The 27,109-nt window shown below is 40.3% G+C and overlaps 1 protein-coding gene across 2 annotated transcripts in view; it reads left to right on the top strand.

Annotated features, from left to right (window-relative positions):
- PSEN1 (presenilin 1) overlaps positions 1-22,288 on the top strand; it is a 75,033-nt gene extending 52,745 nt beyond the window's left edge. For both annotated transcript variants that reach the window (XM_082647231.1, XM_082647230.1), the window contains exons 9-12: positions 6,785-6,871; positions 9,823-9,996; positions 19,551-19,669; positions 21,046-22,288. In XM_082647231.1, the coding sequence (XP_082503357.1) occupies positions 6,785-6,871; positions 9,823-9,996; positions 19,551-19,669; positions 21,046-21,201 (536 nt within the window). In that variant the 3' untranslated portion in view covers positions 21,202-22,288. The remainder of the gene's footprint in view (positions 1-6,784; positions 6,872-9,822; positions 9,997-19,550; positions 19,670-21,045) is intronic.
- Positions 22,289-27,109: the final 4,821 nt, after the last annotated feature.

The raw sequence follows: 27,109 nt of genomic DNA, 5'->3' as shown, positions 1-27,109 counted from the left end.
TCTTATTAATCAAGAACTATTGAGTACTTGTTATATACATATATTGTAGGTGGATCTTGCACTAGCATGTTGAAAGAATTGTACTTTTCCTTCAGAATGTGTTTGCCCTTTGTTTGGTTTTAGAGTCATACACTTCCTAATCATTCAGTAACTATTTATTCATCATTGACCTGATCTGCTCCCACAGAGCACTGTGGAGGATATAAAGATGATTAAGAGGGACTTCCCTGGCTGTCCAGTGGTTAAGACTCCATGCTTCCAATGCAGGGGGCCTGGTTGGGGAACTAAGATCCCACCTGCCATGGCATGGCCAAAAACTAAATTAAAAAAAAAAAAAAAGATGATTAAGATACTTTGCTTTCCCTCAGAGTGCACTTTGCTTTACATTTTTTTTTTTGGCTGTGCTGCACGGCATGTGAGATCTTAGTTCCCCGACCAGGAATCGAACCCAAGCCCTCAGCAGTGAAAACTCAAGAGTCGTAACCACTGGACCGCTAGGGAATTCCCTTGCTTACAATTTAGAAGTGAGATAAGACAAGTATATAAACAACATTCGAGGCAGGCTGTTATCCGATTATTCAGAAGGAACGCAAAATGCAGAAAGAGCTCAAAACAGGGAAAATCTAAATGGGGAATCAGAGAAAGGCTTCATGGAAGAGACAGCATTTGGATTGAACCTTCAAAGGGTGGGTAGGATTTCAGCAAGTGCAGATGGAAGAGTCATTTCCAAAAGTGGGCTTGGGGACTTCCCTGATGGCGCAGTGGTTAAGAATCCGCCTGCCAGTGCAGGGGACACGGGTTCGGTCCCTGATCCGGGAAGATCCCACATGCCACGGAGCAACTAAGCCCCTGTGCCACAACTACTGAGCCTGCGCGCCACAACTACTGAAGCCCGCGCAGCAACAAAGACCCAATGCAGCCAAATAAATTTTTTTTTTTTAAAGTGGGCTTGTCACAAAGAATGGCTTGGAGGCATAAGTGTGGGGCATCTTCTTCAAATTTCAAGTGTTTCAGTTGACTAGAACATGGAGTACAAAATAGGGAGAGTACTAGGAGATGGGTTTGGAAAGGCACTCAGGGCAAGATCACGGATAGCTTTGAGGGACTGGTTTAGATCTCTGTATTCTATTCATGATCACTTGGGAATCACAGAAGGTTCTTAACAGAAGACTAATGTGATCAGAGCTGTGCCTTTGTAAGCTTGCAGCATTGTGCAAGATGAACGGAAGGGAGAGAGAACGGGAAGCATAACTAAACAGATATTGCCATGATTTAGGTGGAAAGTAATGAGAGTCTGAATTATGGGATAGGTAATGGCAGTCAAGGGAAAGGCCTTGATGAGAGCTTTTGGAGGTAGTTTCAGTCATTCTTAGTGACGAGTGAGAGAAGTTTAAAGCTTAAAGGGAGGATGATAAAGAAGAGAGGTTTTTCTTATTTGAGAAATCTGTGTAGTGTTGCCTGTAGCCCATATCTAATTTTCTTGGCAGGACCTGTGAGCCATCCAGGTAGAAATTTCCGGCAGGAGTTTAGAAATGAAGTACCAGTGCAAAGGAAAAGGTTGATAATAGAGATGCAGAATTGAAGAACATCAGCATGGAGGTGACAGTTGCAGCTGTGGGAGTGGATGAGTGATTCAAATCAAAGGAGAAGAGAAGAGGACACCAGGAGTAGATCTTTGTCAACTACTATGTTTAGAGAGTGAGAAATGAAGAGAAAATAGTAAATGGAACATAAAATATCAGAAAATTGGGAAAACCAGCATTTTTCACTTAGCAATAGCATGACTGTTTTTTCATATCAGTACATGAAATGTCTGCATAGTTTTCTCTTATATAGATATTAAATAAAGGGTATCTTTATTGATCATTTCCCATTACAAACAATGCTTGCAGAGAACATTTATGAATTTGTGAATATTGTTGTACAGATACATTCATAGAAATGGAATTGCTAAGTCAAAGGATGTGTGCCTTTAAATTTTGATAGATAGTGCCAGATTGCCTCCTCAAAAGGCTATACCAGGGCTTCCCTGGTGGCGCAGTGGTTGGGAGTCCGCCTGCCGATGCAGGGGACACGGGTTCGTGCCCCGGTCCGGGAGGATCCCACGTGCTGCGGAACGGCTGGGCCCATGGGCCGTGGCCGTGGCCGCTGGACCTGCGCGTCTGGAGCCTGTGCTCTGCAATGGGAGAGGCCACAGCAGTGAGAGGCCCGCATACCACAAAAAAAAAAAAGGCTATACCAATTTATATTCCCTTCAGTAGTGTGAAGGTCCTAATTAACTAACACCTTCATTATCACTTGTTTGTGTATGTGTATGGGAAACTAATAGACAACATCTTGTTTTAGTTTTCATCTTGGCTTATTGACTAATAACTATTAGTTAATAGTAAGTAATAACTATTAGTAATTAATAACTATTAGTTAATAGTAAGTAATAACTATTAATGATTATTTGGACTTTTTAGTCTATTTTTTAGCTGCATGTTTAAATTTCTTGTTTTATGACTGGCTTGGTATTGTATTTTTCTATATTTTTAGAATTAATTTTTAATTATACAAGTAATACATTAATACTTTATCATTGAAAAAATTTTTGAATTACAGATAAAGTTAAATTTCATTGTAACTGTCATCCCCAATCTTAATACATTACCAAGCAGTTACTTACCGGTATTATCAGTGTGATATATATCCTTGTGGACTTTTGGCCTATTTATCTGTTGAGTTATTGAAAAAGCAGAGTTTCAAGAAGGAGAGAATGTCAGATGCTATAAAGAAGTGAAGGATGATGAGGACTAAGTAAACCATATAGAATTTGGTGCTTTAGACATCTTTAGTGACATTTAAGAGAGCAATTTCAGTAGAATGATAGGACCAGAAACAGTATTCCAAAGGGCGGAAAGTGTGCGTCTGTGTGTGTGTGTCTGTGTGTGTCTGTCTGGGTTTTGCTGGCACTGGCAGTGGAAGTGATACAGTGGACAGAGACTGGGTGATGAAGAAGGAGAGGTAAGTATCACCTACTAGTTCACAGGCAGAGCAGTGGTGACTTGAGAAGAGAACAGGTATGAGGAAAGATGGTTCCAGGAGAGAGAAGGTTGAGGGAAAGGAGCCAGTGGAGAAAGGCTTTGAAGAGACCAGCAAAAAGAAGTAATTACTGGAGCAAAGTAATAAACAAAGCAGGTAGAAATAGCTCTAAGAGTTCAGTAAGAGGAATTAGATGAGAATAGTGAAAGACCCGGAAGGAAGGAAAAGACAGAAAAGCAGAAGATAGTGGAACGTAGAGAGAGGTCAAGTTGGGAGCACGTGTTAGTTCACCTCAGTATTTCTTGTGAACTTGCTTGAAGTCCCTGTTGTACTCTATATTTTTTAATTGTGGATGTCAAAGTGAAGGGATTGTGAGTTTTAAATTTTTTCTTAGTTTTAGGATTTTACATTTTTCTACCATTGTATCTATTGTTAGTACCACGATAATGCTGTGTAACAAACCACCTCACAACTTAATGCCTTAGGGGACTTCCCTGGTGGCACAGTGGTTAAGAATCCACCTGCTACTGCAGGGCACACGGGTTCGAGCCCTGATCCAGGAAGATCCCACATGCCGTGGAACAGCTAAGCCCGTGCGCCACAACTACTGTAGCCCGTGTGCCTAGAGCCCGTGCTCCGCAACAAGAGAAGCCGCCGCAGTGAGAAGCTCAAGTACCGCAACGAAGAGTAGCCCCCACTCGTCACAACTAGAGAAAGCCTGCATGCAGCAAAGAAGACCCAACGCAGCCAAAAATAAATAAATAAATTTATTTTTTTAAAAAAAACAACTTAATGCCTTAAAAATAATTATCAGTCACCATCAGTCCTGCACCTGCGGGTCAGTTGACTCAGCTGATCAGACTTGGCTGTGGTACCTCTGCTCCACATGTTCCCTGTCCTCCTTGGGCCAGTGGGTTAACTGAAGATGTTCTTGTATCTGGAGAAACAAGAGGGCAGCAGGCCTGTTAAGTATTAGCACACTGTCTGTCCATGTGCCATTGGTTGAAGCAAGTCACATAGCTGAGTCCCTGGTCAGGAAGAGGAAACTGCATTCCAATCTCAGCGAGACCATGGCAAGAGTGTGGGTGCAGGAGGGGTGAAGAAAGGATCTTTCAGTCTGCCACAACGTTAAGCATGTATGTTAATTTTATACTCAGAAAAAGGATTTACTGTTTTTAAAAAAATCATTCGTATATAATATGAATTTTTAAAAACTCAAGTCTGTATAACAATCAATATTGAGATATTTTTGCAGTAATTCCACACATATGGGAAAATATAAGCATAAAACTTGACCTCCTGTGTAGATGAAATAGGTTCAAGAAAGTATCTGTTCTCATGAAATACTGAATCTTTAGTGAGCATTTCATAAATCACTGAGTTTGACAGGTTTTTTTCCAAGTAGAATATACAAAAAACAGCAATATTAATCAGTTCTTTCCCCCTGAAATGGATATAAACACTAATATGAAAAGTTTTTAAGTCAGTCCTCTCAGTTTTTTGTTCTTTAAAAATACAATCCTTTGATGCATTTGTATACTCCCCAGTTAAAAGTATTCAGTTTGCAAAAGAGTCTTACCCTCAGGAAACATGTGAGCATTTTTGTTTGTTTTCCCTATCCCTTGTTTGGACAGGAAGAATGTACACCTACTCTTTGGTAGCTTTTCTGAAAACAAAGATAACAGTTCCTTGAGGTTGACCATTATGTAAAGTTTTTCTCTGATTTCATATCAGTTTGGGAAGTTTTTAGATTGTTAATTTTTAATTCGCATATTTTTCTATTGATCTAAGCTGTTTGGTGTTAAGTTGAAAGATTGGAAAGCGGGTTTTTTAGATATTATTTTAGTAATGTTAATTCATTCAGCAAATATATATTCTGCTCATGATAATTTACATCAGGGGTTAGCAAACTACTGCCCATAGCCAAATCTGGCCCGTGGCCTGTTTTTGTATAGGCCTGAAAGCTAAGAATGGTTTTTACATCTTTAAAGAGTTAATGAAAAAGAAAAGAACAAAGAAGAATATGTGACAGAGGCCAGATGTTGACCCACAAGCCCCAATATTTACTATCCGGCCCTTTACAGAAAAAGTTTGCTGACCCTTGATTTCCATGGTTAATATTAAGTGTTAAACGAGTTTGTAGCTTTATCTTTCTATACTTGCATAAAGAAAGAAAATCAAATAAATACCTGCTGCCTTCATTGCCAAGAAGACTACAGAAATTCGTAAACCCGGTGGTTGCCCTATTTCCTCTTCATTGGGTTTGGATTTAGTCACAGTGAATCCCCAACCTGGCTAATATTCACTTTGATCAGTTAGTCAGGTTATCATATAATGGAACTTGTCTGACCTCTGAATTACAAAGCTATGGTGAATGAGTAAGTGCAGCTATTACAGGATTTTTATCCTCTTTGGTTATGTATTTCTTTCATAAGCTAGTCAAGAAGCCTTAGAGTATTAGGAAAATGGATATAATTGTAAAATCAGTGATCCCAGAGAAACAGAAAATGCCAAGTATCTTGTTTAAAATTGCTTACCATTACTGGATTGGACTCAGGTTGCTGCTGTCTTGGTTTCTGCTGTCACCCTGTATGGCACATGTTTGTATGTATTTTTGTATTATTGTTGGTGTATCTTCAGGATAAACTCCAAAAGTGTTATTGCTGGGTCAGGGGGTAAATGTACATGTAGTTTTGTTAGATGTTACCAAATTCCCCGCCATGTTTCATCCTACCTGCAGTATGTAAGAGAAGCACCATTTTAAAGTATTCACATTGCCTCTTAATTAAAATGCGACAAGATGTGTGTGTATATCTAGAGCTATATAGATATATTGATATATATGTATTTTTGTGGAGGGGACATAGAAAAGGCAGTTGACCATCCGTTTATGTTTATTGCTTTTAACTTTTTTTTTTTCTTATTCCCTGTATATAACACAGTTTAGCATTATTGAAAATCCCAGAAGTAAGACATAACATGAAGGGAACATATTCGTTGCATCTTTCGAATTACAGTAATTCATCCGATGCTTTGTGAGCCCCAGTTTGTCCTCTAATTTAGTTCCAATAAGTAATTTTCACCAGTGAATTCACACTGTTTTAGGATATTCAACTAGTCGAGCTGTTGTTTCAGTGGAGTCTTGCTGGCCTGAACAATTTTCCTTCTGGTTACTTTTCAGGGATTATAAATAACAATGAGCAGTTGTGTTATAGCAGCTACAGTTTGAAAGCTACAGTAAATGTCCAGTTTCAGAAATTTTTTTTATCTACCAAAATCAAAGAGAACCTTTTGTGGTTTTTATTTTTTTAATAAATTTATTTATTTATTTTCGGCTGCATTGGGTCTTTGTTGCTGCATGAGAGCTTTCTCTAGTTGCGGCGAGTGGGGGCTGCTCTTCATTGCGGTGCGCAGGCTTCTCACTGTGGTGGCTTCTCTTGTTGCAGAGCACGGGCTCTAGGTGCACAGGCTTCAGCAGTTGTGGCGCGCGGGCTTAGTTGCTCCACAGCATGTAGGATCTTCCTGGACCAGGGCTCGAACGCGTGTCTCCTGCATTGGCAGGCGGATTCTTAAGCACTGCACCACTAGGGAAGCCCCGTCCCAGTAGTTTTTAATATGCATTTGCTTCTGATTGTTAGGGATTCTTATGGTGACATTAAGAAGATTGGTGATTTGTGTGGAGAAATAACAGCCTGCTCTCTATTCGTGAGCTTCCTTTTGTGTTTCCAGTCCTTACCTGGACTTCTGTCTTTCTCAACAGCAACAATGGTATGGTTGGTGAATATGGCAGAAGGAGACCCAGAAGCCCAAAGGAAGGTATCCAAAAACTCCAATTATAATGCACAAAGTAGGTGGCTTTTATTTGATAATTTCCTGGTTTTCACGGTCATTGTCATCTTATGAGTTATGAAGCAATGATTTTTTAACCACTTTCTTTTGAGAATCTCCTGGAAGCTGTGGTAATACCTAGCAAACACAGATAAATATTTGAGTTCACATGCTCCAAACCCAACAATCAGCCAGGGCACCCTAGGTTAAGAATTTCTGCCATTAAACACCATTAATTCCAGTGTGGAAAGGTTCAAGTTGAGGCTATGGTTTTAAAAAGGTAGAATAAACACTCTCTTCAAACATGTAAAAATGAGAACCTCTTGTCTGACAAGTCCAGAGTAACTGAAATATAATTTGATTTGAGTTGTGATAATGTTTATGTTGAGAAGATAAAATATTCCAGGTGGACATGACTTTCTGGAGGAGGGTAAGAATGATGACCTAGGATGGGAGATTGAAAGGCCCACTTGTGGATACTACAGAAGGTGTTAAGGCAAACACAAGTTAGGAGGAGTTATAATTAGAAAAGTTGAGGAATAACAGCACAATATCAATAGTCAAAAAGAAAGGAAACCTTTTTTTTTAAGAAAAACAAGGACTAACCTTATGAGGAAGCTGACAAACAGAGGCGGAATAAAGGTTGGTCAGAGAAGAAAAAAGGGCCTTAATTGAGTTGCTGTTTGTCAGGAAAGGGAGAGTTTAGGTTTTCTAGAGCCAAGAAAACTGCTGTTCTAGCATTTGGGTAACTGCAAGGAGGACGCTTTCAACTTAGAATTTGCGTATTTGGGACCAAAAGATATTAGGCCCATTCTGCAATGAGCGAGGCAGCAAAACAGGGTGACATTAGACCAGCAGTAGACCTAGTAGAGAAGTGGGAAATAGAGGAAACAGTTGCTCCAGGTCTGGTTGTTGTGTTAACCTTGTTAAGCTAAAGAAAATTGAAAGATTAGTTGTCTGTGAGTATACATGTATATATATGTGAGTATGAGTGTCTTTTGGGTACATCAAGATTTTGTTCTTTTGACAAATGTTGATTGAGCACCTGACTGTGTGCCCAGTATTTGTTAGGCACTGGGGATATAGCTCTGAACGAGAGGTCCCATTCCTGTGGAGTTTATAGCCTATTTGGGGAGACACGCATGTTGAACAAATAATTCATTCAGGTTGTGATAAGCACTACAAAGGAGAAGTGTAAGTTGCTATGAAAGTTTATAGTGGAAGAATTTCATTTGTTCTGGAAAGTTAGGAGGGCTTCCCTGGGGAAGTGATAACAGGAGATGGCCAGCCAAAGAGAGGAAGAAGAGCTTTCTAGAAGAGGAAGCACCATGGGCAAGAACCTTGAAGTGAGGAGGAGCTGGGTGAGCTGCAGAGTTCCTCAGTGGGAGTGTGGTGGGTGTTTCGGGTGGGCGTTCTTCATTGTACTGACTCCCCTCACATTGTTTAGCATTCCTGCCCCCTCACCCACTAAATGCCAAGGGTAGCTTCGAGGTTTGCAATAACCAAAAACTCCCCCTCCTAGTTATTTCCAAACATCCCATGGAAGGGAGGTGCTACCCCCAGTTGAAAACCTCTGTGTTATAGGAACTAGAAGTTAGTTTGGAGCAAGGGGGTGTAGGATTCCAAGAGGGATGTCTGTAAAGGAAGAAAGTAATAGAACTCAGAGGTTGCCCGAGTGCACCTAAGATAAAAACATCAAGATACAGCATTATGAGCGTGCTATTTATAATTAATTATGGAGGTAAATACCAAAATAAACAGCTGAAAGGGTTGAAGGTAGGGTGAGGGTCGGGAGTGAGGAGGGATAGGGCAGAGCAGGCACTGATGTTTTTATTTCTAAATCGCATACTTTTATGATTTTATAAACTAGCTCAGGGAAGATTCAGGTTTTGTGGAGACCTGGTTAAGAAAACAATGCAAATTAAAAATACAAAATTGCTAGAGCCCCTTTCAGAAAAATGTCCATGCAAGCGAGAGGCCTGAAGTATGCAAGCTTCATTTATTCATAGTAGATGAATAAATATGAACATGTATTAATTTTATAAAAAATAAATGAGAAAAAAGAGTATTATCAACTTCACTTATGTATTTTAATTATTTTTGATGTATGGAAGGTTCTTGAGACAATCATGTTATACTCAGAATTTTCAGTCAGACCGAGTCATTATAACAAAATGACTAACTAGCCCATAAAAAAATTCACTCCCTCCTTTCCCATCCTCCCAGCCCCCAATAGTGGTCTACTTGTATAACTTAGTCACTAAAGCCAGTGGTGAGTACCATCGATCAGTGAGTGCCAGCAGCCCCAGCTGCAAAGATCAGAAGAAATGTTCTCTCACCTGACCGGAAGTCCTGAGGTGTAGGCATTTGCACGGCTGGCTAATTTTATGACTGGATAATTATCAGGGGCCCCGGTTCTTTCCCGTCTTCCTGCTCTGCTACCCTTAGATATGAGCCTGGTCCTCAGCCCTCTGCTCCTCATGGTCACAAGATGACGACTGCAGTGCCAGGCATCATATCCAGATAACACAACATCCAGGGGAAGAAAGGGGCTGTTTGTGTCTCCTTACGTCTCTCTCAAGGAGTGAGAAAACTTTTCCCCAAATTTCCAGCAGACTTTGTCTCACCACACATTGGCTGGTACCAACCCCACAGCTTTAGAGCTTTCATTGGGAAGAGGAATTGTAGGATGACCACACTTAGCTTGGACTGAACTGGATTTACCACCGGAGTCATGGGTGGGAGGTGGAAACCCAAATAAATCAGTACTCTGCCCTGAGGAAAAAAGGGGAGAAATAGCTGTTGGGGAAGCAACCAACAGGCATTGAAATAACCCGTGATTTGTGGTTTAAGAGCCAGCTAACCCACCTAGTTACGATGACAGGTAATTACTGTTTCCATGTAATTTTCTTAAGGGTATTAAGAGATTTTTCTAAATATTACAACTGTGATGTTCACTTTTTCTTGAAGGCACAGAAAGTGAGTCACAAGACCCCGTGACAGAGAGTGATGATGGCGGCTTCAGCGAAGAGTGGGAAGCCCAGAGGGACAGTCGCCTGGGGCCTCATCACTCTACGGCTGAGTCGCGATCTGCTGTACAGGATCTTTCCAGCAGCATCGTGGCCAGTGACGACCCAGAGGAAAGTATGTGCCTTTCTCTACATTGGAAATTCATGGATTCCTTTAGGTGCTGCAGTATCAAACTCTCCCAAAATAAAATGAATCAAAGTGTTACAGTCCAATTCTAAACAGCAGTGCAGCTTTTAGTAGGAAATAATAGTTGGTGCTTTTCTCATAGTTAAATCTGTTAATGGACCAAATTCTGCACCTCAGATTTTTGAAATTATCCCTTTACAGCCTGATCTTTGGCATTGATTTTATAAGGTAAAAAAAAAAAATTTAATATTATTCTGATAAGACTTCATGTCTACAAAATTTTCATTAATATATTTCACTCTTGCTGCACAGAGACCTATGGATTTAAATGCTTCACCCTTTTACATTGTTACTGCCCTTTTTCGGCAAGCACTGTATTTTATTAATTTTAAAGAACATCAAAGGGATTTAGGTTCTCTGCAGAAATGTAAGAGTTTGTTCAGTGTCTAAGGTGTGCTGTCACTGGGATTCAGGTCAGCAATTGGGGCTTCTTAGGATATTAGCCAGTAGAGCCCCCTGGTTAGGGCTCAGTCATCTCTTTACTTATTCTTAGTTAGAGAGGTGATTTACTGAATAAGAAGAGATTAGCACATTTCCCAACTAAGTTACCCTCAATTTTTTCGTTTTCAAGTGAAACGCTTTCAAGTGAAACGCTTGATTAAAATATTACAGCGGGGCTTCCCTGGTGGCGCAGTGGTTGAGAGTCCGCCTGCCGATGCAGGGGACACGGGTTCGTGCCCCGCTCCGGGAAGATCCCACATGCCGCGGAGCGGCTGGGCCCGCGAGCCATGGCCGCTGAGCCTGTGCGTCCAGAGCCTGTGCTCCGCAACGGGAGAAGCCACAACAGTGAGAGGCCCGCGTACCGAAAAAAAAAAAAAAAAAAATATTACAGCGAAAATATTAAGTAGTTTCAAAGAAACAGACACTAGATTCCTTAGCTTCTCTAATCACTATTAATTGTGATCTTGACCTTATCCTTCAGCTTGATCAGAACACTTCTTACAACTCACCATTAGTCTTTTATCTGGGTCAGAACCTGGGCAGATCCATGACTTTGGTGCTGGGCGAGTTTTCCAGATTTTAGAGCCATCTGCAGCCTGCAGCTTTCACACTCTGGGAAACCAGACACAGTTGCCTCCTCTTATGGCCAGCCTTGAGCTTGCGTTTGCTGATGTTTTCTCTGCCTTCAAAGTTATCACTGTAATTAGTTGCCTCTTCTCTTCCTTTCCTCTTTTCTCAAAGATGCATACAGCCAAAAGAAAGAAATATAGCTGTTAAGCATAGCTGCAGTGTGATTCTTTCACGACTGCCTTTCCTACTTGAAGATTCTCTCTCCTGATCATCTCTTCATGTCCTTCTCTTCATCTCTAACTTTTTTTTTTTTTTAAGAAAAACCCAAGTATTGCCCCTTCTAACTTCAGATTAATATTTTCTTTATCTGGGACCAATATAAACTAATAATTGGTATTCTTTCCTTATCTTAGCATCCAGAACACACATAACCATATCGGATTGCATTAGTGTGTTAAACCAGAGTTGTTACAGAAAAGTCTCAGTTTACAATAGAATTTGACATGTAAAGGCACATGTGTCTTCCAGAACAACCTTTTAAAAATCAAAAATTAATCAGAAAGCTGAACACTGAGACATTTTAATTAGAAATGTAAAACATGTTTATTCAATGTGCAGTTGGTCTTCTAGTGAATTTCAAACTACACTTCTTCCAAACTTCATGCCCATAGCAAGCCTCAGTGTACTACTGATAGATTTAAAATTTATCAGAGTAGTGAAATTAACCTGTTGTTTCCAGGAGTAGAAATTTAACTCATAGAGGTTCTTTTTCTATAACCTCAAGGGAAGAGTGGGAGATGGATTTTGTTATTTTCTTCAAGTGGAGGAAGAGGTTTTAGTAGTTAAAACACAAAATAATAAATTTCAGGAAGTTTTTTATATGTTTCTGTTTATTAAAAAGATAGTAGGAAATATTCATTATTTTATTATGTTATAGTTACATTTAAGCTAGGCATATATTCTGCTAGATGTCCTATAGCGAAATCTTACAATTAAAGTAAATATTCACCATCATTTATTATTTTTACCGTGTCTTATGTTTGGTAGACCTGCAAATGCCCCTTTTAATACGAAAGGAACTCCATCATTACTTAAAATTATTTTTCAGAGTGGCCAAAACAAAGCAAAACAATAGGAGACCTAGACAGCAGTAAAGCAACTAGCATCCAATCTCAGCATTAGCACTTGGCAGTGGAATACTGATAATGCTTATGTCTAACTTAAGCACTTTCCATTGCTGTGATTTTAGTTGTTTGGCCATGGCATATCTTTACTGAATAAATCCAAGAAGCTGTTTAAAGAAAACATATTCCCGAGCAACATGATTTTTCTTAGGTTTTATATACTGATTCATCCAGGCTCTTCTGGTTATGGAATATAACTTGTTGCTTCAGTAAGTGCCTAAAGAAAAAAAATTGATGGTTACTTCTTTGTTTCCTGACTCTTTTAATTTTGCTAATAAAATACATCTATATTTCTCTCTCCATTAAAATGAATTCTGTAGAATATAACTAGCATTTGCCATAATATTGTTATTATTTAAACAAACATAAGCCTTTAAATGAAAAAAATGTGAGGCTATAATTTTAAGCTTGACTTGGTACATTATTTTTGTTTATTTTTTGATACCTCTGTTGAGACATAATTCACATACTGTACAATTCACCCATTTAAAGGGGTGACATTAGTATATTCACAGAATTGTTCAACCATCACCACAATTGATTTTAGAACATTTTCAACACCCCATAAAGAAACCCCGTACTCCTTAACATCACCTCTTCAATCCCTCTCATTCCCCGCCATTTAAAGTGGACAATGCAATGGTTTTTGTTAATAAATTTATTTATTCATTTATTTATTTATTTATTTATTTATTTATGGCTGTGTTGGGTCTTTGTTGCTGTGTGCGGGCTTCCTCTAGTTGCGGCGAGAAGGGGTGCACAGGCTTCTCATTGCAGTGGCTTCTCTTGTTGCGGAGCACAGGCTCTAGGCACGTGGGCTCAGTAGTTGTGGCATGCGGGCTCAGTAGTTGTAGCTCATGGGCTCTAGAGCTCAGGCTCAGCAGTTGTGGCGCACGGGTTTAGTTGCTGCGTGGCATGTGGGATCTTCCTGGACCAGGGCTTGAACCTGTGTCCCCTGCACTGGCAAGCGTATTCTTAACCACTGCGCCACTGGGGAAGTCCGCGATGGTTTTTATTATAGTTGTGCAACCATCACCACATGCTAATATTAGAATATGTTCATTACCTCAGAAAGAAACCCTGTACCCATTACCCCTATTCCCCCCAGCACCAACAAATATACTATCATAATAGATTTGCCTCTTCTGGACATTTCATATAAATGGAATCATACACTATATGGTTCTTTGTACTGATTTCTTTCATATAGCATTATGTTTTCAGGTTTTTTCTATGTTGTAACATGTATTAGCATTTCGTTTCTTTTTATAGCCAAATAATATTCCATTGTACGGATATGTCACATTTATCATCCATTCATCAGTTAATAGGCATCTAGATTGTTTCCATTTTGAGCTATTATGCATAGTGTTGTGTGAACATTCATGTACACATCTGTGTGGACACATGGTTTTATTTCTCTTAGGTATATACCTACAAGTAGAATTACTGAGTCATGTGGTAACTCTATGTTTAACATTTTGAGGAACTACCAGACTGTTTTCCAAAGTGTCTGCACCATTTTACATTCCCCGCAGCAGTGTATGAATGTTCCAATTTTTCCACAGCCTCACCAACACTTGTTATTATTTGTCTTTTTAATTATAATCATTCCTAGTGGGTGTAAAGTGGTATGTCATCAGGGTTTTGATTTGCATTCTTCTGATGGCTAATAATGTTGAGTATCTTTTTGTGTGCTAATTGGCCACTTGTATATTTTTTTGGAGAACTGTCTATTCAGATCCATTGCCCATTTTGGGGGTCCTTTTTTATTATTGAGTTGTAATAGTTTTTGATATATTCTCTAGACACAAGTCTCTTATCAGAGAAATGCAAAATTTTTCTTCTGCATTATTTTTAAAAATTCATTTCTATAGCATTTTTTTTCTGAACAACTTAGTTTCTTTCAGTTAGTTTCTTTTTTTAAATTTTATTTATTTTATTTATTTATTTCTGGCTGCACTGGGTCTTCGTCGCTATGCGTGGGCTTTCTCTAGTTGCGGAGAGCGGGGGCTACTCTTCGTTGCAGTGTGCGGGCTTCTCATTGCAGTGGCTTCTCTTGTTGCGGAGCACAGGCTCTAGAGCACAGGCTCAGTAGTTGTGGTGCACGGGCTTAGTTGCTCCGCGGCATGTGGGATCTTCCCAGACCAGGGCTCGAATCCGTGTCCCCTGCATTGGCAGGCGGATTCTTAACCACTGCGCCACCAGGGAAGTCTTTAGTTATTTTCTTATAGTACTTACTATTTGGAATCAAAAGTATTTCTAAGGCTGTCATTTGTTTAGCCTCTGTGTGTGCCAAGAACTTTTCCTGTATTATTTTTAACGCTGATACCAACCTTGTGAAATAGCTCTGTAATCCCCATCTTGTAGCTGAAGAATTTGAGCATTAAAGAAGTTAGTAAACTTGCCCTGGATCACACTAGTACCTAAATAGTAGAGTTGGACTCTTCTCCACAACTGAAACTGGTGATAATATTCATCAGTCTGGGAAGGTTAGCAAGTTGAAGGATAACTGACCATGTAATTCATAGCATCAGATTTCAGGATTGTATGTTTAATTTTTCCACTATGGAAGACGTTGCTCTGGCTTCCACGGTTTAAAAAGAACAATGGTTTCTCAGTAAGATCCTTTTTTTTTAATTTTTTTTTATCTTTGGCTGGGTTGGGCCTTTGTTGCTGTGCACGGGCTTTCTGTACTTGTGGCGAGCGGGGGCTACTCTTTGTTGTGGTGCGCGGGCTTCTCTTGTTGCAGAGCACGGGCTCTAGGCACACGGGCTTCAGTAGCTGTGGCATGTGGGCTCAGTAGTTGTGGTGCATGGGCTTAGTTGCTCTGTGTCATGTGCCATCTTCCTGGACCAGGGATCGAACCCGTGACCTCTGCTTTAGGCAGGCGGATTCTTAACCACTGCGCCACCAGGGAAATCCCTCTCAGTAAGATCTTATTAATCAGAACTCTGCCCCTTTCTCCCGCAGACTCTGCTTCTCAAGGCCCTCAACACCTATCTTCCAGAAGTAGTTTCTGTAACTCAGGCAACAAAACTTTAAGATCAGGATCACACTTCAGTTAGGAGTAGTTACATAACAACCAGAAAGGTAAAAGCCAATAGTAAAGCTTAATGGGTTACTGTTGAGCCCCAAGTCAAAGCATATTTTATTTATTTATTTTTTAAAAAACAGTACATGTTCATTGTGGAACTTTTTTTTTTTAATAACTTTATCTATTTATTTTTGGCTGTGTTGGGTCTTCGTTGATGCACGCGGGCTTTCTCTAGTTGTGGTGAGCCGGGGTTACTCTTCGTTGCAGTGTGCGGGCTTCTCATTGTGGTGGCTTCTCTTGTTGCAGAACACAGGCTCTAGGCTTGCAGGCTTCAGTAGTTGTGGCATGCAGGCTCAGTAGTTGTGGCTCGCAGGCTCTAGAGCACAGCCTCAGTAGTTGTGGCACACGGGCTTGGTTGCTCCGCAGCATGTGGGATCTTCCCGGGTCAGGGCTCGAATCCGTGTCTCCTACATTGGCAGGCGGATTCTTAACCACTGCGCCAGCAGGGAAGTCCAAAGCATATATATATATATATATATTTTTTTTTTTGCAGTACGTGGGCCTCTCACTGTTGTGGCCTCTCCCGTTGCGGAGCACAGGCCCTGGACGCGCAGGCTCAGTGGCCATGGCTCACGGTCCCAGCTGCTCCGTGGCATGTGGGATCTTCCTGGACTGGGGCACGAACCCGTGTCCCCTGCATCGGCAGGCGGACTCTCAACTCCTGCGCCACCAAGGAAGCCCCAAAGCATATTTTTAAATACATAGTTTTGTTTATCATTTTGAAAAGAACTTGAAAAGTTAAAAATAATGTTTGACAACAGAAAACCTAGGGCCTTTGCATTTCTGTGTATGTTTTAGGATCAGCTTGTCAATTTCTACAAGCTGATCCTAAAATTTTTTGGAAGTGTAAAGAACTTAGAATACCCAAAACAATTTTGAAAGAGAAGAAAAAAGTTTGTGGACTTAAGCTATCTGATTTCAAAACTTACTCTAAAGCCATAGTAATCAAGAACAGACATATAAATCAAAGAAACAGAACTGAGAGTCCAGAAGTAAAGCCTTATATTTATGGTCAATGATTTTTTACAAAGGTGCTAAAATAATTCAATGCCAAAAGGATATAATCTTTTCAACAAATGGTGCTGGGACAATTGAATATCCACATGCAAAAGAATGAATGGAAACCCCTGTCTCACCCTATCCATCATTCACACAATCCCAAATTAACCCCAAATTGATCATAAACTGAAATGTAAGTGGTAAAACTCTAAAACTTCTAGAAGAAAACGTAGGAGAAAAACTTCATGACCTTGGGCTGGGCAAAGAGTTCCTTAATATAACAGTGATACATAGAAGAAAAAATTGATAGATTGGACTTTGTCAAAATTGAAAACTTTCACACTTCAAAAGATACCATTAAGAGAAGAAGTATTTAGGGAATTCCCTGGTAGTTCAGTGGTTAGAACAACGCGCTTTCACTGCCAGGGGCACCGGTTTGATCCCTGGTTGGGGAACTAAGATCCCACAAGCCATACAGAGAGGCCAAAAGAAAAAAAGAGAGAGAGAGAGAGAAGAGGTATTTATATACCCGTGTTCACAGCACTGTTCACAATAGCCATGAGATGGAAGCAACCTAAGTGTCCACTGGCTGATGAATAGATAGACAAAATGTGGTGCTTACATACAATGGGATATTATTCAGCTTTAAAAAGGAAGGAAAATCCAATACATGCTGCAGCATGGATGAGCCAGGACATTATACTAAGTGAAATAAGCCAGTCACAGTAAGACAAATACTGTATGATTCCACTTAAATGAAGTACCTGGAGTAGTCAGACTCAGAGATGGAGAGTGGAATGGTGGTTTCCAGGGGCTGGAGGGAGAGAGGAAGGAGGAGTTACTGTTTCATGGGTACAGAGGTTCAGTTTTGCAAGATGAAAAGAGTTCCGTGGATGGATGGTGGTGATGGTAGCACAACAATATGAATGTACTTAATGCCATTGAACTGTGTATTTTACCACAATTAAAAAAAAAAAAGATACCATTAAGAAAAGGAAAAGGAGCCACAAACTGAGAGAAAATATTTGCAAATCATTGCAAATCCTGTTAAAGGATTTATAGTTAGGGTATACAGAGAATGCTTACAACTCAGTAATAGGAAGATAACCTAATTGAAAAATAAGGTAACACTTTGGGTAGATATTTCCCCAAAGGAGAGATATAATGGCTAATAAGCACATGAAAAGATACTCAACATCATGAATCAGAATGGCTGTAATCAAAAAGACAGCAATGCCAAGTGCTGGTGAGGACTGAAGAAGCTGCAATCCTTGTGCACTGCTGGTGGGAATGTACTGGTACAGCCAGTATGGAAAACAGTTTAGCAGTTTCTCAAAAGGCTAAACATAAACTTACTATATAACCCAACAGTTCCACTCCTAGGGATCTACCCCATGGAAATGAAAGCAGTCTGCCCACACAAAGATGTGTGCACTGATGTTCGTAGCAGCATTATTCATAATAGCCCCAAACTGAAAATAATCTAAATGTCCATCAACTGGTAAATGGATAAACAAAATATAGTATATCCATACAATGAAAAGCTATTCACCAGTGAAAAGCAACAAACTACAGACACATGCAATGTCATGGATAAACCTAAAAAATGTTATGTTAATCAGATGGCCAACAGGCATATGAAAAGATGCTCAACATCACTAAGCATTAGAGAAATGCAAATCAAAACTACAATGAGGTATCACCTCACACCGGTCAGAATGACCATTATCAAAAAGTCTACAAATAATAAATGTTGGAGAGGGTGTGGAGAAAAGGGAACCCTCCTACACTGTTGGTGGGAATGTAAATTGGTGCAAGCCACTATGGAGAACAGTATGGAGGTTCCTTAAAAAACTAAAAATAGAGTTACCATAGGATCCTGCAACCTCACTCCTGGGCATATATCTGGAAAAGACGAAGACTCTAATTCAAAAAGATACATGCACCCCAGTGTTCATAGCAGCACTATTTACAATAGCCAAGACATGGAAGCAACCTAAATGTCCATTGACAGGAGAATGGATAAAGAAGATGTGGTACATATACACAATGGAATATTACTCAGCCATATAAAAGAATGAAATAATGCCATTTGCAGCAACATGGATGGACCTAGAGATTATCATACAGAGTGAAGTAAATCAGACAGAGAAAGACAAATATCATATGATACCACTTATATGTGGAATCTAAAATATGATACAAATGAACTTACATACAAAACAGAAATAGACTCACAGGCATAGAAAACAAACTTATGGTTACCAAAGGGGAAAGTGTGGGGCAGGGGGGATAATTTAGAAGTTTGGGATTAACAGATATACAGTACTATATTTAAAGTAGATAAACAACAAGGACCTACTGTATAGCACAGGGAGCTATTTTCAATATCTTGTAATAACCTATAATGGAAAAGAATCTGTAAAAAATATATATATATATATTTATATATCTGAATCACTTCGTTGTACACCTGGAACTAACACAACATTGTATGTCACCTATACTTCAATTTAAAAAAATTATGTTAAATGAAAGAAGCCAGTCACAAAAGACTTAATATTGTATGAGTCCCTTTCTGTGCAGTGTCTAGAAAAGGCAGATTTATAGAGTTAGAAAGCAAATCAGTGGTTGCTTAAGGCCTGGGAGGGGAGTGGAGATTAACTGTAAGTGAACACAAGGTATCTTAATTGGGGTGATGGAAATATGGTGGATTGTGGTGACGGTTGCACAATTTTTTCAGTCATTGAATTGTACATTTTACAGTGGGTGCATTTTATGAAATAAATTATACCTCAGTAAAGCTGTTTTTCAAAAAAAAGGAGATGATACCTATCTCATAGGGGTTCTGTGAGGATTTATTAGAACAAGTGCAGGTATAAACTAGGCATTCAGTAGATGACAATTACTATTTATTGTTATTATTTTTGCTATATAACAGCAGCATCTACTGTTAAGACACCATTAGCCACATAACATCTGAACCTCCTGTTATAGAAAACCAAAAAAGAAAGGGAAAACGTAGCCAAAGCCTAATTTTGTATGATACCATTTACTGACTTCTCATTCAGCATAGGATGGGTGGCGGGGGGCAGTGACAGTTTTGAATTGTGAAGTCATAGCAAAGAGTGACAAACTTTCTTTTTTTTAAGAGTGACAAACTTTATATTTTTATAATTTTTCCTTTTTAGGGGGAGTAAAACTTGGATTAGGAGATTTCATTTTCTACAGTGTTCTGGTTGGTAAAGCTTCTGCAACAGCCAGTGGAGACTGGAACACAACCATAGCCTGTTTTGTAGCCATATTAATTGTAAGTATACACGGATTAAAAACGTGTCAGAGCTCATCTCAAAATTCTGATTAAAAGGTGGTCCTTTTAACCCCAGCTAGGCTGAGTGTTCCAATCACCTGGGGAGCTTTTTTAAAAACACAAATAATTGGACCTCATCTGAGTAATTCTCTACCTGGCCACACATTAATATCACCTGGGAGCTTTTAAAACTGTGGGTCTCTACCCTGAGATATTAGTGGGCTGGCCAAAAAGTTCGTTCAGGCTTCTCCATAAGATGTTATGGAAAACTGAAATGAAGTTTTTGGCCAACCGAATATTTAATTTGTTTTAATTGTGTGTTTTTTAAAAAGTTCCCCAGGAAATTCTGGTAAGTACCTCCGAGTAGGAACCATTGCTTCAAGCCCAGCAGTAAGGAATTAGATCAGTCTTAAAGAGGTAAGCAGATCCTCACTTAGTCTGCGTTTGGTGGTGGTATTGTGTTTAAGGCCACGACCTGCAGCATACAGTGTCCTTTGGGCAGTAAGTATGAGGCAAGAAAAGCTAACTCAGTGCACAATCACACATAGATTTTGCTTATAGTGCTACAACGTGAGCCTGAAGCTTTCAAGACAATGATTCAAGTAAATAACTCATATTTCTTATTGCTATTTTTGCTAAAGATGTGATATCTTTGATATATGTGAATGAAGTTGGATGAGAGGTTAGACGAGAGCCTTTACTTATGCATTTATTTTATGATTACACTTGTGATTTATCTTGATCATATGACCAGTTAGAATTTTCATTTATTTCTCTTTTGAGGTTAGTTTTCTGGATGTGTTGAAGCTTTTAAGAAGAAAATTACTTACTTTGGATAAACCTTAAATGCAGCTCACCCTCCAGATTTTATAGTTAATGTCTCAGTAACTAGGATAAAAAATGGGGTGTATTATATAGCTGCTCTGTGTTTATAAGAAAACAGTATACACTTTATAAACAAACTTTTATTGGTTTATTCCATGAGCACTTTTTTGCCCCCAGACAGCATAAAGAATGTTCTTCACCTCTGGGATTTTTAGCTAGCCAAACTAAACCTACAGTAGCCATCCCAGTAGTTTAGATAGAAATTTCAGTATTGTTTATTTGTTTTCAAAAATAATTTTACTTATTTTCAGATTCTATTCCCTATCTAGAATTAGGGATGAAATATCAACAATGTATGGATAATGATCTCTGTTGCAAAGGAAAATAAATGTTGTTTCCAGGTTTAATGAAAAAATTTTGTTCTAAAAGTTAACGTCAAAGGATTGTATTGAATTAACTAAATTAAAACTGAGACTTGTGATTGAGTTGATTTGCACAAAATACTTGCATAATTATGTCTGGGTTTGTGTCTTTTCCCTTCTTCTCCACAGGGTTTGTGCCTTACATTATTGCTCCTCGCCATTTTCAAGAAAGCGTTGCCAGCTCTTCCAATCTCTATCACCTTTGGGCTTGTTTTCTACTTTGCCACAGATTATCTTGTGCAACCCTTTATGGACCAATTAGCATTCCATCAGTTTTATATCTAGCATATTTGCAGTTAGAATCTCATGGATTTTTCTCCTTTGACTATAATAAATCTGGGGAGGACAAAGGTGATTTTTCCTGTGTCCACATCTAACAAAGTCAAGATTCCCAGCTGGACTTTTTGCAGCTTCCTTCCAAGTCTTCCTGACCACCTGCACTATTGGGCGTTGGAAGGAGGTGTCTACAGAAAATGGTTTTGAACATGTCATTGTGGTGGACCGAGTCCCTCAGTGCAGAAACTGCCAGATTTGAGGGACAAGAACAAGGCAAAGTGATGAGCCAGAAAGTTGCTGTGCTCCCACCAGCAGGTTGACCTTTGGTCACAGGTGGATTTTACCAACGCTGCAGACTCTCAGGACTACCATTACCAAGAGGTTAAATGAAATGGTTTAAACCAAACAGGACTCTTCATCTTAAACTACATGTTGAAAGTCAACCTAATAAATCTGTATTGAATTCTGAACCTTTTTGCGAGATACTGTAAGGAGAGCAGGCACCAGAGCAAAATGGAAAGATGGAAAGGGGCTCAAACTTTCAGATTTTTTGCTGCAGACTTACCTTTTTAAATAAGACTTTTTTTCACCTGAGGTGTAGGTTGATTTTGACACTTGTTCTCAAGCACTGAAGCTCATTACCATCTATGGCTGCCATTTCTTCCCAAGGCCAGTCTGAACTTATTTGAGGTTGCTTTATCTTAAAAGTCTTAACCTCAGGTTCCAAATGCAGTCATTTATTTCTGGAAAGAGTGGAACTATAACTCAACAATTCCCTATTACCCTTAGGTAAATTCTGGATTTTCCACCAAATTCCTAACTTTTAGGCATACTTGTGGATTCACTTGCCCCCAGGTCCCTCCCTCCTTCCATCTCTCTCCCGGTACTCCCCTCACAAGCACTTCTCCTATACAGCGAATAAGACAGCTCTGTTGTGGAAGCAGATGATCCAGTTGTTCTAGGATTTTGCTCTGTGTGTGGTGCAAAGAATGTGTCATGAGTCAATGCTACCAGCCTTGCTTTCGTACTTTCTTAAATAGCAAATGCAATGTGCCCAAAGATGGTAGGATTAAAGAAGAGTAAGATGGCTGGTGAAGCACTTTCTGTCCTGGTTTGTCTTTTCTTTTTAACTACAACCCATTGTCTCTTGACAGTAGGTCAGAATTTGAACCAATAGCCAAAAGCTGGTGGTTTATAAAGTTTATGAGTCAGTTGTATCAGTACAAAGCTTGGAGATAGCTGTTACTTCACTTGGTGAGCTGTGGGAGAACCAAGGGTCAGGGGGAGAACCAGCGGCCAAGAGGGGAGAGGAGGGGCCTCTAACAGCCAATGGGACAAGATGAGCTCACAGCCTGGCCTGGGAAGGAGGGGATCCGAGTGATTCCTCAAGAACCTCACAATGGGTGCTTTGTGTTTTCCCTTCCACGTTACCTTTAGTTTCAATGTACCTTTGTGAGAATTGGGCTGCAGAGTTCAGGCCCTGTGCAGTTCAGCTGCGCCAATGCACATGAACAGAGCCTCCGCCTGCGAGCACACGGCACCTCTGGATGAAGCTTTGCCGGGGCACACCCCCTCTTTTACCACGGACAGCCCTCAGCCATGGTGATCAGACTCTAAGCATTTGTGAGAAACTTAGTTTCTCCTTGTGGCTGAAGAGAGGCCAGCTTTCCCTCTGTTTCCTGCTGCTGTCTCTCCAGCCATCATTTGATCTGGTTTGGGGTTCTCCTTGGAGTTTAGAGTATTTGTTTTCTGTCATGGAATATTTCTTATAAGAAACTAACTTCAGGAGTAATGTGCTGGTACTAACCTGTGTGTAAAAACTGGCTCCTCTTAGGCCCTTTTTCCCAAGATTTTCTTTTTCTCCTCGGATATGTGACAGTGTGGGTGTTATCTTCCAGGAAGACATGAAGCTCAACAGTTACAACAAAGCCACCTGAACACTAATGTGTGATTTGAAGATTTGAAGCAGTCTTGAAGGGAGCCCTGACCTAGAGTAGTTTATTTGTGTGAGGATCCCAAACATGCTGTCTGTTTCATGAAGGGTTTATCTCTGAAGAGGGTGTGTGGTGTGTGTGATTGTGTTCAAATCCATCCTTTGTATTGCTGTCCTATGTAGAAAGATTGCCATAGACCTGTCACTTTCTGCAAGGTGGAACCACATCTCAGCATAGAGAGAATACATCTTATTTCTTTAAAGCACCGGTCTCGGACGCAGACTTTTCCTTTGAACCTTCTTAGAGTCAATTCAGTTGTTTCTGAAATATCAAAATGCTAGTCTTCCACCATGAAAAATAGATTGTCACCAGAGAAAACAGTAGCAATTCCACTGAGGATGCACCCTCGCCCAGGGGCAAGGGCTGACTGTGGAACCAGACAGAACAAATGGTAAAACCTGACCAGCCCAGCTGACCTGCTTAATAAAAAGGGGAGGACAGTAGGAAGAAGGGCGACCACTGATGTCTGTGTCCGACGGGCCTACAGAAGAATAGAGAGTGTTTACATACAGAACGTTGCCACAAATTAGCCTATGGAAATACCAACCATATTTGGAGGATTTGTAGAGGATTTTTTTTCAAAGAGGAAGGGATCGCTTCTCTGTTTTTGATTCTCACCAGGTTAGTGTGTGGTCCTCAGATCACAGCTCTCACTGTAAATAGCTCTCTTGATCAGAAAAAGGAGAAGCTTTCTAAGCAACTTGAAAGAAAATCATAAGTGAACAATTTATTTATTTCACTACAGAAACAACAACTGACGAGGTGGTGTTTTTACTTTTAAACTCACGGATCCCCATTTTTCAAAGTGTCCCTTGATTTTAAAAACCCTCCTTCCATAACAGATGCCCAAACAAATAATATGTTTAGTACTCGCCCTTTACTTGGCCTCAACAAGCTTTATATATGTAGTCTTGATCGTATTTTGTAATATGTGAGACAGAACTACCACATACGATCTTCCAGGGTCAGACATCTCAAGGAAGCCTCTGATCCTGACCCCCAGTGCCTGGCCTTGCGTATTTGCCCATTCATGATCTAGCCCTGAAGAAAATGAGCTCAGAAACCACGATGAAAAATTTTGTTCAATGTCTTCTGTGTTGCTGTCATGGTGCTGGAGTCTAAGGATGCAAAAATGAGTAAGATGTAACCTCAGAATGTAGCTATAGTCTCTTGTTTTCTGGTAACTACCAGCTTTAACTTCTCTAAAATATTAGCTACCTGTCAATAACCCCTTTTCATGGTAACTGTTATTGAGGGCTTATAAAATTGATGTTATGGTGACTTGAGTCTTCCAGAAACCAATCCTTCCAGTAAAGTACTCCTTTTTCTCCAGATTTGCGTTTGTCTTTCTCCTCAACTCCAAGAGGATCCTGAACGCTGAGTTTGGGAAGAGACTTGAAAACTGGATGTTTGGTTTTGCCCTGGGATGAAATAATATCATCATAAATTTGAGCCAAGAAGTGATCCTTGTGATCTTCTTGCCTCATTTTAAATTCCCCAGACACAGGAGATTAAAAACAGTGGTTTCAGCTCTTCACAACCCTCATTGAAGCTGCAGAGCAGGGTATCCCAGCAAGGCCACCATCACGCTCACATCCCAAATCATCTGGATAGCATCATTGGAACAGTCCTCTCCTCTGGCAAGAAACACTTCAGATCTGTGCATTAAAGATCAGCCTGGTGCTGAAGTGAACTCCCTTCTTGAACGTCTAAGCTGTTTCCCAGGGCCTCGGACAGCTTCAGCGTTGCCCCGAGGAAGTAGTTGAGTCCACCCTGGGCCCTGGAATCTGGTGTTAGCACTTCAGCCTGGTCTGTGTAGCAGGAAGGACTTCCCAGAAAGCAATTTTCCTTTTAAAATAAGTAAATGTTGCAACAGGACAGTTTACAAGTCAACTATCGGAACTGAGTACAGGACTGTCGTGTTTATGGTGCTATCAAGGTGCTGGGGTGTGGGTTTCAGTGGGATCATTTACCCTCACGTGTTCATTGTCTGGCTTTTGCTTCTACAGACACTGATTTGTACACGATTCAGACAGACTGTGAATACATCTTTTTTAAATACCTTTCAAATTCTTGGTAAGATATAATTTTGATAGATGAGTGCAGATTTTCCTGTTTTTTGTCAAATTAATAAAGACCGCATGACTCCAGCTGTGCTAATTTTCTTACATGAAAGTATTATAATATGTAACTGTGAAAACTCTTCAGCGATTATCAGGAAACAGTTTAGAAACACAAATGCATTGTTTCCATCATTCACTCATAATAAAGTGGTATGGATTATAGCAGGCCACATCTCTGAAGGGTACGATATTAAATCTATTTATGGAAAGTCTCAACTATTTTTTTAAATTATTTATTTATTTATTTTTGGCTGCATTGCGTTTTCGTTGCTGCACGCGGGCTTTCTCTAGTTGCGGCGAGTGGGGGCTACTCTTCGTTGCAGTGCACGGGCTCTAGGCACGCGGCCTTCAGTAGCTGTGTCATGTGGGCTCAGCAGTTGTGGCTCATGGGCTCTAGAGCACAGCCTCAGTAGTTGTGGCACACGGGCTTAGTTGCTCTGCGGCATGTGGGATCTTCCTGGACCAGGGCTCGAAGCCGTGTCCCCTGCACTAGCATGTAGATTCTTACACTGCGCCACCAGGGAAACCTTCAACTATTCTTAACACTTAGTTTCTGAAAACTGTTTCTTCTAGAAAACATCTAACTCAAATTAATGTAAAGACTATAAAAATAACTTATAGGATGTATGTTGTAGTACAGTGTAGATATTTCATAAGCTAGAGGATTATCTTTTAAAAATTATTATGTAGGTCACATGAATGGAAAAAAGCAACATTACTTTTCTTGACCTGGTAGAGCATAGGTTGTCCTATCACTCTACCCCCAAACTCTACAAAGCCTTTTGTTTCTACACAGTGAATTGCATACACGGTGTTGGGAATTATTGGTCAAAAATAAGTTTGTGGCAGAAAAACCAGAGTTGGCCTATTTGTCTTCAGAAGAAGCAGAGGAGAGGTGGTAGATGTGTTCCTGGGTACATTGGCCAAGGGCATCAAGAAGCAAAGAAGGTAATAAAGATGTTAAAAAAAGAAAAAGAAAAGAAAGAAACAAACTATTAAAAAAAAAAAAGGTGTCTTTCCCTCCTATGGGAATCAGAAGCATCATTTGCTTTTATGAATCTTGTAGGCAGTGTCACTAGAGTCTGCCAGAGCAGCGTCATGACTTGTCCTCATCAGCTGACAGCTATCTGATTCTTAGGGGCCCTGATAATGGTGCTCTCGATGAGAAGGAAGAATGTCCTCAAGCAGATTGAGAAGCAGGAGTAATGAGGCTGGATTTCCTGCATCACTAGGTAAGTACCACAGCTTTTTGTAGCACAGCCACTCTCCCTGGGGATTCTTCTGTGGGTCAGAGTCAGAGGAGGCCCTGCCCACCAGTAGCTTAGGATCTGGTTAAAAGTGAAACAGCATGCTTGAGTACAAGCAAGTACAATGTTGGCTCACTACATGATCTAAATGGGAAAGCAGAGTAAGGAGGGATCCACAAAAGACAGGGTTTAAAAGCAGAGTTTCCGGGCTTCCCTGGTGGCGCAGTGGTTGAGAGTCCCCCTGCCGATGCAGGGTACGCAGGTTCGTGCCCCAGTCCGCGAGGATCCCACGTGCCGCGGAGCGGCTGGGCCCGTGAGCCATGGCCGCTGAGCCTGCGCGTCCAGAGCCTGTGCTCCGCAACGGGAGAGGCCACAACAGTGAGAGGCCCACATACCGCCAAAAAAAAAAAAGCGCAGTTTCCTCCAGCAGCATAAGGTTTGAACCAAGTTTGGGAACAAGGGAAGAATCTGAATCGTCAAGAAGACAAACAGCATAAGCTAAAAAGGAGGAACGTGGGAGACACCCAAGGATAATCGGATTTTGAGTTCAGTT

The sequence above is a fragment of the Grampus griseus genome (assembly GCF_964374135.1).
Source record: "Grampus griseus genome assembly, chromosome: 2".
Lineage (NCBI taxonomy): Eukaryota > Metazoa > Chordata > Mammalia > Artiodactyla > Delphinidae > Grampus > Grampus griseus.
The sequence above is the reverse complement of the archived record's forward strand: the minus strand, read 5'-3'. Positions and strand labels throughout refer to the sequence as shown.